The 11,306-nt window shown below is 35.8% G+C and overlaps 1 protein-coding gene across 1 annotated transcript; it reads right to left on the bottom strand.

Annotated features, from left to right (window-relative positions):
- Window positions 1-9,081: 9,081 nt before the first annotated feature.
- LOC122011680 (pentatricopeptide repeat-containing protein At3g22470, mitochondrial-like) lies at window positions 9,082-11,021 on the bottom strand. Its single transcript, XM_042568055.1, has one exon. The coding sequence runs from the start codon at window positions 10,944-10,946 to the stop codon at window positions 9,234-9,236; it is 1,713 nt and encodes a 570-aa protein (XP_042423989.1). The 5' UTR covers window positions 10,947-11,021; the 3' UTR covers window positions 9,082-9,233.
- Window positions 11,022-11,306: the final 285 nt, after the last annotated feature.

The following is an 11,306-nucleotide window of genomic DNA, read 5'->3' on the forward strand; positions in this document are numbered from 1 at the left end:
ATAGCCTTAAATTCCACGTAATACAATGAGATTCACATAGATTAACCTATAATTATGATGTTTGTATCAAAGGATCTATGAACATCAATAACACTGAGTTTGATTATTATGGTAGCCTTGATGAAATCATAGAGGTTGAATATCCTACATTACCTATAAAAAGGTGTGTGTTGTTCAAATATTTATGGTATGATCCGACCCCAAGAACAGGTACCAGAATATATCCAAATTATAATTTAGTTGAGGTTAATGCATACAAAAGATTCAGCAAGTTTGAACCTTTTATTTTCAGGGTACAAGCGGGTCAAGATTTTTATCTTGAATACCCTACAACGAGAAGAAGATATAGTGAATGATTGTCTTTTTATCGAATAAAACTTCGCTCGACCATAGAAATGTCGAATACCATCACTGTTCAAAACCTTGATATATTTCAGAATGATGAAGTTGGATCGAGATGTACGTGAGAGGGGGGTGATTCACGTGGTTTTGAAAATTCTAACTTTTTTCGATTTTAAAAAATAAAGTGCGCAACAGAAATAAAAATAGACAAGAAACAGAAAGTAAAAGACATAAACGCAAGTGATTTTACTTGGTTCAGAACCTTTAGCGACTCCTACTCCAAGACCCAGGTCTCGCGGACTTATCGATGGACATTCTACTAAATGCCTCTTCTGGAACCACCGGAAGAGGTAATTGAGTACAAAAATTAGGGATAGTGTAACAACCTACACTTCCCTTTTAGAGCAGTAGTATAAAGAATACAACACTAATATAATGTTACCAACAAGTTAGAGCGCTCGGTGTGTTATTGTCAGTCTGCAAGAGATGATCGGATGACTCGGAAGAGCAGCTTGGTGGTAGATAGACTTCTTTGACGTAGTAGCAGGAAGCCGGAGTAATGAGAATGCCAATCAGACGCGTAGAAGTTTGTATATCAGTTGGTTCTTGAAGCTTGGTCGAGATACCCTTATCAAGGGTATGGAAGACACCTTCCATAGTCTTGAGGGCACCTCCAACCTATAAAGTTTGATCTCGAACTCATTACTTCTTATCTGCGACGAAGTCTAAATTTTATCCTGTGGAAGGCGTCTTCCATGGCACTGAAGGTACCTTCCATGAACAGTGTGGAATGCACCTTCTATAGCATGGAAGGCGCCTCGGGCATTGTTCACCCGAGGCCCTTTATGCTCCTTTTGTCCTGCAAAATGTGTTAGTCCAATAACCAAATAATAACCTGTAAGACGATATTAGCACAGTAATAATAAGGAGTAGTAATTAGATCTCGCCTCCCTCGAGACCAAGATTTAGTCAAGGTCTCAATTTAGGTTTTCGAAATAGACCTAAATTGTATCGATGCCTACTGTCCCTTCGAATGGGGATGCACCCTCATTTAGTCACTCTTCTCCAATGAGTTACCTTTACTTACCAGGTATAGAGTTACTTTTCGGAATCACACATCCAGACTTTGGGAATTGAACATCCCAACTTACCGAAATCACACGTTTGGTTTTCACCCATCGGGAATTGCACATCCCGACTTGCCAAAATCGCACATCCATCTTCTCGATTTGGGAATCACACATCTCAACTTGCTGAAATGACAGATCTAGTCTTTATCCATCGGGAATAGCACATTCCGACCCTTGCCAAAATCTCATGGACTTCAACTCATTGGGAATCGAACATCCTGATTGGGTTAGTCAACCCTGCACACTCGATAACAAGGTTAGATACCAATACGTCTAACTTTAACCTATTTGTTATTCATTAAAACTCAGGTTTAACCATTGGTGCTGACTGCACCAACACAATCTACATTTCAATCACTTGTAGATGTTAATGCCACTTATAAGGATATAGATGATGGAGAGATGTCCAGTGGTGAGGATCTTGTTGAACCAATAGAGTCTAGCGATAAGGACTTTGAAACTACTAATATTGATTAATTAGATGTTAACGATAATTAAATATTAGCATTATTGTTCATCAAGTAAATTATGCTTCTATATTATTTTTTATTTTTATTATTATGTTAGTAAATTTTATTATAATATGTTGTAATGTTATTTTGTAAACATTATTATGGCAAAGCAATATAAGGCAGTAGCACTCCATGGATACATTATTTTTTCATGTAAGTTTACTCGGTACTCTTGATGGCTACCGAGTTACCACCTATATCACTGGAAAATTCAAAAATCGAGTATAGGCTTTTGGTACTACATGGGGGCATGTAAATAAGGAGACGAAGATATTTTATTATAATAAATTTATAATAAGTAAATTTAATATTTTGTATTCTATAATATATTTATCCTTCAATATACTAAATTTTCGATTTAACTTATAATTGTAGAAAAAATATACATGGGAGAAAGATTATGATGAACAATTTAAAGATGCTTGGAATAATTATTATTCCAAACTTTATAGAGACCTTCTTTATTATATGAGAAAGAAGTTTACCAGGCTACCTGGGTTGTATAAAGGTGGCAAGAAAATGTTGAAAAGGCACGAACAAATAGGAATACAGAGCCAGATGACTCGAGCACCAGAACCGCTCGATATATGTCAAAATCCAGATCTATTATTGAACATGTCGTGGATCTGGTGAGTTTAATTTTAAATTATATAAACAAATTTTGTATTTATTACTAAACTTGTATAATTTTGTCTCAAATTATTTGTGTATGTAGGAATGTGAACTAGTCCGCCAACTCACTTATATAGAGGTCTTTCTCAAGACCCACAAAAGAAGGATGATACATTTATCGATCTCAAGCTATACACATAAAATTATTAACTTTATTACATTTAATCATTTCTATCTTAATTAACATTAGTAATTGTGATCAAATTAAATATTAATCATATTATTTTTTTTTCACACAAGATCAAATGACAAATAGCGTGGCTTAGACATCTCAGTCACCAACAAAGGGGGAGTCACAACCTCTATCCACTAAGGCGCTAAATCAGATTTATTATGATGTTGTAGGTGGACGGACAAAAAATTCCACCCTTTACAGTGGCTTCCAGACCAAAGTTGCATTTAATTGTTTGAGAACTCCTAGGGGTCGTGATAGCTCATCTTCCTCTTCTTCTATTGAGGTGTAGTCTTTAAAATGGAAAAATCAAGAACTGCGAGCTCAAATTGCCTCAATAGATTAGAGGATGAATCAGTGGATGACCGCTGAGGAGTAGAGGAGAGTAGAGGACGATTGGAGGAGAGCCAATCATGAGGTTCTCATGGCTCATATGTGAGCGGTGGTGGCTAATTTTACTCAAACCCGGACACCATATAGTTTTGAGTCACAAGAGACTTAAGATCCATCAGACCATGATCATTAGCTTTTTCTGATGTTTGTTCAACTACAACTTAGTTTTTTTGTTTATTATATATAAATCATGCAAAATATATTTATTCTGTTCTAATATTCTAATTTGTTTATTTCTAACTATTGTATTACTATATGTTAGAAGTCCTAACCTATTGATGTATTGATGATTATCATCATCTGTTCATTTCTATTTAGGTATCAAAATTAGTTATACATATATATAAAATTTTTAATTATTTTTGTAGGTTTTTCTATTACTATCTTATATACTAATGTATTATTTAGAATATTTTCTATCATGGTATGTATTTAGATATGAATATTTAGATAATTTAATATTTTTGTTATTATTGTGATTTGTTTAGATTTTGTTTATTTTAGATGATTGTGAATGTTGGATATTTATATACTTTCTATTAGTTAGTTTGTATGGATGTTAAATTTGTGTTTATGATATTATGGATTGCATGAAATGTATGTATGGATTGTTAAGATGTATTAAATATATTTGTATGTGTGGATTGTGAAATATGATTGTATGAATATGATTATTTATATGTATGAAATGTTATTTCTTGTATATATGGAAATTATAAATATAGTAGATCCTGAATATAAATAATTTCTAAATTTCTTTCATTACCAATGAAATAACGATTGAATTAATATTCCGTCAGTAAATATCAAAACAGTTTGTCAATGAAAACATTGTTTTTGCCGATAAACCCCTGAAGAATTGCAAATGTAAATGTGTTGTTTCCTTTAGTAAACATTGACGGAAGCATTATTTTCGTCGAGAATGCCATTTTGACATTACCTGATGGAAACAGTGTTTCCGTCGACATTAGTAAAACTTACTACGGAATTTAATTTTTTTAGAAATTTTACTTACCAAATTTAGATTTTGTCGGTGTATACTAACGGAATTTAAGTTCCATTGATAAAACCATTTCTAACGAATTGTCTTTCGACAAATGATTTTCCATCGTAATTTTGTTACTAAACCATTGCATTGAGATAATTATGATAGAATTACCAATAAATTCTGTCAATAAAATCGTTTTCGATGAATTATATATCCCGATAAATGATTTTTCATCGTAAAACTAGAATATTCCATTGTAATCCTGTTTTTTTATTTTATTATGGGTTTACTTTAAATGGACACTCATTTGACGTTAACTGAAAAAAAAACACCCATCTACCAATCTGTTAAATGAGGAGGACCGTTTTGATTTTTACCAATTTGTCAAACAGTGTTTCCTCGACCTTGCATTCCATAGTCCATTGCTTGCTTTGTTGATCCTTGATCTCACCCGCCACCCTCTGCCCGATCCCTAAGATAATCGAACCTTATGGCCAAGCAAAATATTGGAAACCAAGACTCCTGGCTTTGATTCCGAGGAGAGAGCCCCATTTTGCTCGGTATAACAGAGCATTAGTCATAAGTTTTTGGATTAATGAAAGTCATAAATGTAAAAATTTTAAAATAATTTTAATATGGCCAGTCGAGTTAAGTTATATCCTATTATATTTAATCCTTATGTATAAGTGTGTAGCAATTTAAGAATATAAAAAGTTGAGCGGAAAACACAGCTAACGATAAGGATGACATGGGAAGGGAGTCGACGAGCTTCGTACATCAGAGGGACAAGATGTTGCGGCAGAGTACATCGACAGACGAGAAGGAAACACGCGGCGCATCCGAGGGACGAGAAGCCGGGGAGGAAGTCTGCTCGAGGAGAAGATCGGAGTTGGATTTAGATGAGCTCAACTTCGAACGACCAGATGATCACCCAAGCGAACGCAAGGAAGAGTTAACTTTTTGAAGCTTAACTAGATGGACTAGGGGCGCCTCGAAGCGATTTAGAGGCGCCCTCCGCTTCTTGTTGTAGGCGCCCTAGATGAAGCTGGAGGCACCCTTGCACCTCTTGTTGGAGGCGTCCTGACGGGAACAGTAGTTGTTGGCTACCAGTGAAAAGAGGATAAACTTGATCTGCTTGAAGGCATCCTGGATCCCGTTGGAGGAACCTTTAAGCAATGGAAATCAACGGTCACATAAACCCAGGAGGCTATAAAAAGCCTCCTGGAGTTAGGAATTACAATAACAATGACTATTGTATTTCCTTATTCATTTGTGAGCTTTTCAAGTCAGTTAGAAGCTTCTTCGCCTTCCATGAAGGAGATTCTTAAGAGCTTTCACTTGTCTTGGATTAACAATCACCTAGGTTATAACCAAATAAACCTTCCTCTTTTCTTTATATTGTTGATTAATTTATTAATAATTATTTAACTGTTTATCCTTGTTAGTTCTAAAAGTAAGAAATTTTTTCTAATCCTTATTTTAGACTATGCACTCCCCTTTAACCGGCCTAACGCGGACCTATATTTGGTATCAGAGCCCAATTGTCTCAAAAGGACTAACCACTGCCTGAAGTAATAAGACGATATCCTATTCAATCATTCATCCACCAAAGTTTGAGGGAGATTTCATGCAATGGAAGAGTCGGATGGGGGTATTTTTAAAAATAAATTTTGAAATTCTATTAATAATTAAATATAATTTTGTAGTATCCAAAGATCAACACAGAATAGAGAAGAAAGAGTATCTTTAGAATAAGGAGCAGACCGACTTCGTTGCCAACGACAAAATAGAATTTCATCTTCTTACCATCCTATTGCCTTAAGAAGTCAACCGGATTGGAACTTATGACTCAACAAAAGAACTTTGGAAGAAGTTCCTAGATTTGCACGAAGGTACATAGGAGGCTAAGCTGGCAAAACGGAACCTACTTCGAAACCAACTAAGCAACCTCCGGATAGAAAAAGGGGAAACAGTAGCTCATCTGCACGCGAAGATTAAGGAGCTAATCACTGGACTCAACAACCTCAAAGAAACTGTAACGAACTAAAATTCAATAAGGTATACTCTAAATGCATTATTGAGACCAATAGAATGGACGTCGATTGTCGATGCCTACTACATATTCAAGGACTTAAAGGTAAATACTTTAGAAGAACTATTTTCTTCTTTTGAATTACACGAATCTAGATGTGCAGACTCAAGAAAAGAAAAGGAGTCGACCCGAAACCAAGCATTCAAAGCTGAGAAGATTGAACCGGACTCCGACACATCCCTTGATGAAGATGAAAAAACTTACATGGTAAGAAAATTTTCAGTTTTTTCAAACTAACAAATTCAACAAATCTCATGCTAAGAAGTTTCCACAGAATAATACAAAAATACGATGCTACAATTACAATGAGGAGGGACATCAAAAAGACACCTATTTGAAACTAAAAGTCAAAGATAAATGGTCAAGAAAACCTAAACAAAGAAACCTCAAAGTAACATGAGACGAGTCATCATCAGAAGAATTCGAACTGGAGAAGTATGCCGCATTAACACTAATGGCAAGTTACCAAGAGGAGAGAATCGATAACTATTTCAGAGGAAAGCAGTGATGAAGGGAGAGAGTCAAACTTCGAAATCAATATGGTAAGCGAGGTATGCATTCCACCTTTTGATAAATTATATAAAAGTATTAAATTGATGTCTATATCTTTATGCAAATTAAGATCTAAATATATAAATATATAGATGAAAAGAAGAAATATGCATATCTATAAGAGTTTAACAAACTTAAAGATGTGAATAAAAGATTAAATAGAGTTATTGAAAAAAAAATCCGCATGCTCAAATTTGAATTTTTTAAGTTATAAAAGTTATAGAAAAGTTAATTGATATTTAAGAAATGGTCAAATTATAAAAAATATTCAAAAATGATATTCAAGAAAATAGTTGATAAATTTATATTAGATTCTAAAATCAATTTTAACGTGTTAGATATTTTTTCTTTTTACTATAATTCTTTGCTAAAGTTACTTGGAATTGTCATTATTTTTAAAATATTATGTTTGCAAGTATAATGTTCGAATTTTCCTCTTTTCAATTTTTTTTAGATAGACATAAATGCTATCTATTGACAAAAAAAAAAAATTCAAAATTTTTTTGTAATTATTAATATTTTAAAAATATTTTATTGAAAATCATATTTTTCAATTTTAAAAATTCTCAAAAACTTAATTTAGAAAAATTAGTTTTTCGAAGAATGATGGTTATATTAAAAAAATTTAGAAAAATTTGCAAATTTTTTACCAAAAAATAATATTTTTAAAATTTAATTTTCAAAAATATTTCTTCTGTTCAAAAAAAATATTTATTTTGACTAAAATAAATATCTTTTTATAGTACTAAGTTTTTCTAAGATTAGATTTATGATTCTCCACAAAAATTTTCAGGAATTTTTGAAGATTAAAAATAATTTTTAAATTATTTTTACAAGTTTAAATCTTAAAATATTATTTTCATGGCAAAATAATTTCAATAAAATCACATAACTTTTTGATCCACTTGTTACCACCCCAATAATTTTTTTTTAGATTTTTATCTATTTTTTCATATTATTTTTCCTATTTTTTTTTTTTTTTGATGATGTGATTAAAGGGGAAGAAATAAGGATTAAATTTACAGGAGGATTATATTGCAAAATTCAAAATTTATGTTTTAATTATTGCAATATTCATGTTATAAATTGTAAATTTATTTTTCAAAATAAATTCTATGTTTGGTTTAACCCTAACTTTTATTCGGGTTGATGCACATTAAAAAGGGGGGCTTGTAAGTACCCGAGATAGTTTTGATGTGGTCAACTGAGTTAAGTTAGGTCCTATTGTATTTGATCTTTGTGTCTAAGTGTGCATGAACTTAGGAACACAAGAAGTAGAGTGGAAGATACAACTAACAAGAAGGATGACATGGGAAGGAAGTCGACAAGCTCGGTGTATCTAAGGGATGAGGTGCTGCGGAAGAGTACACCGACAGACAAGAAGGAAGCGCATTGCGCATTCGAGGGACAAGAAGTCAAGGAGGAAGTCTGCTTGAGGAAAAGGTCGGAGTTGAATTCGGATGAATTCAACTCAGGATGGCTGAATGATCACCCAAGCGAGCGTAAAAAGAGTTAAACTTTTGAAAGTTAACTAGATGAACTGGAGGTGGCTCTAAGCAACTTAGAGGTGCCCTCACACCTCCTGTTGGAGGCGCCATGGATGAAGTTGGAGGCGCTCTCGCACCTCCTATTGGAGGCGTCCTGGACGAACCAGAGGCACCCTTGCGCATCTTTTGGAGGTGCCCTAGAGCGAATAGTAGCCATTGGCTACCGTTGAGAAGAGATAAACTTTATCCTCTTAGAGGCGCCCTGGATCCCGCTGGAGACGCCTCTAAGCAACGGAAACTAATGGTAACATCAACCCAGGAAGCTATATAAAGCCCCCTGGAGCTAGGAATTACAATAATAATAATATTGTATTTCCTTATTCATTTATCAGCATTTCAAGTCTGTAAGAGACTTTTCCGCCTTCCACGAAAGAGATTCTTAAGAACTTTCATTTACCTTGAATTAACAACCACATAGGTTATAACCAAGTAAATTCTATCTCTTTTCTTTTATGTTGTTAATTAATTTATTTATAATTGTTTAACTGTTTACCCTGTTAGTTCGAAAAATAAGAGATTTTTCTAACTCTTATTTCAGGTTATTCACCCCCTCTAGTCGGCCTAACATGGACTTACAATAAACACATTTTTCTTCTTTTCTTGATATTTCTCTATAACTGCCCTATTAAGTAAATAAGATCAATAGCAGTGGAAAATTGTATAATTTGGGATCTTGAGATCTATCAAAAAAGAGACACTAATCATCTAAAAAAAAGGAATAAGGAATAAGAAAGAGATAGCAAAGCATGCATTAAGCATACAAAGTACCTTCTGATGGCTAACATCAACACAATGAGAAAAACCATAACCAAAGATGATCATCAAGACATGAGCTATTTCATTCCCAACATCCTTTCAAGTAATAGACAAACTCTGTCCAGATCGTTGCTTTTGCAATAACCCTCTTTGCATAATGCCCTGATCAATGCACTGAATACAGAAACATCTATGACCAAGCCTCTGCATAATAGTCCTTCAGCAAGGTTTAGTATTTCTCTAAGCTTTCCAGCCTTCACCAACCAATTATTTAATCGAATAACAAGATCCGGGAAGAATCCAATCATCAACGATCTAAGAAAGCAATCAATAGCATCCATATAACGTCTTTCTCGACAAAGAGTATCAATCATGATGCAATACGTGAATTTATTTGGAATGATGTTTTCAGAGATCATCTTTATATAAAGTGCTCGCACCTCGTTAAACTCTTGTGCCCTGTAAAACTCATGAAGCAAAGTGTTGAAGGCTACAACATCGGCAGCAAAACTGCTATTGCTGAATAAACATTTAGCTCGTCGAAGCATCCCGGCTTTGCAAAGGCTTCGGATCACAATGGTAAATGTGCAAGAGTCGGGATTGATCCCTTTCTTAAACAAGTCATTGAATAGCTTTAGAACACAAACCAATTCATTCATCTTACAAAATCTACTCATTAAGGAGTTGTAAAAGAAGACATCAGGATCCCATCCCAACTGAGCACTTCTCTCCAATAAGCATTTGGCTTCCCAAACTTTTGAATCACGGCAGAGACACTCAAAAAGAATATTGAGAGTAACAATTGTAGGATGCAACTCATTTGTTAGCATAACTTCCAACAACCGAAATGATTCATCAATTTTACCAGCCTTGCAGAAACCATTCATGTATATGTTATAAATCACCTCATTCGGCTTCCAGCCTTTCTTCTCACTTTCCATCAAAAGCTTCTCCACCTCATGGAATTCCCCAGCCTCACAAAGGGCTTCTATCAAGATGCCATGAGTTACGACGTCAGGTGGGCAACCGATTCCCTCCATCCTGGCGACTAGCCTTTTGGCCTCCTTGATCCTACCTTCCGAGCAATACCCCTGAACAATACAAGTGTATGACTGCACAGTGGGAAGCAGCTTATCCTCCACCATTTGATCCAAGACGCCCCAAGCCTCATCCATTCTCCTTGCACGGCAGAGCCCTGCTATGAGCATCGTGTAGGAGGATGTATCCGGCTGGCAGCCGGACTGAACCATCAAAGGAATGAGCTTGTAGGCATATTCGATGAAATTGGGATCGAAAGACCGTGACTTTAAGAGGATGGTGTAAGAGGCAGTGGTGGGTGCGACTCCGGATGCTACCATTTCGTCGAACAACTTATCAACATGGTCGTAGCGGTTGGCGACCGCTAGGGAATTGATAAGGGTGTTGTAGCAGAGAGCGTTGGGGATGGGGTGCCAGAGCATGAGCTCGCGAAAGAGACGGATGACCTCGTCAGCGTCGCCGGAGCGGGAGAAGGATGTCATGAGGGCGTTGTAGGCTGAGGGGTGGCGGCGGGAGGGACTGGAGCCAGGGGAGGGGAGAGGGGAAGCAGGGCGACATCGGGAGAATTCAGCGACCGCGGCGCAGAAAGCGGAGACCTTGGCGTCGGAGGAGAGTTCTGGAGAAGGTGGGGGAGGAAGGAATTTTTGGATGACAGGGGGAGATTGCTTAACGGCTCGGGCGAAGGGGCGACGACGGCGGCTAACGGCCCGGGCGGCGGCAGAGGGAGAAGGGGAATTAGAGATCCATGGCATGGAAATAGAAGGGAAGAATATGACCGAAGAGGCTGCCGCAGGGGTTTAGGGGTTCTCTTGCAGTGTTCGAGTGACTTGCTAAACATTGAGCCCCTTTTTAAAAAGAATTCCCAAATTTGAGCCGATTCCTCCTAAGGCCGTAAATGAATCAAGCATTCGTGAATAAATTTGGTGTTCGATTTGGTAAGAGCTTATTTATATTTGTTTAATATACATAAGATTAATTAAACAAACAAGTTTGAACAGCTCGTTAAGTTAAACAAACAAGCTCGAACACATAAGTGTTCAGCTTGTTAACGTTCGTGAACAATATTCATGAACAACGTTCGTGAACAATATTCACAAATCTTATTTATTAAT

The sequence above is a fragment of the Zingiber officinale genome, chromosome 1A (genome assembly GCF_018446385.1).
Source record: "Zingiber officinale cultivar Zhangliang chromosome 1A, Zo_v1.1, whole genome shotgun sequence".
NCBI classification, from domain to species: Eukaryota; Viridiplantae; Streptophyta; class Magnoliopsida; order Zingiberales; family Zingiberaceae; genus Zingiber; species Zingiber officinale.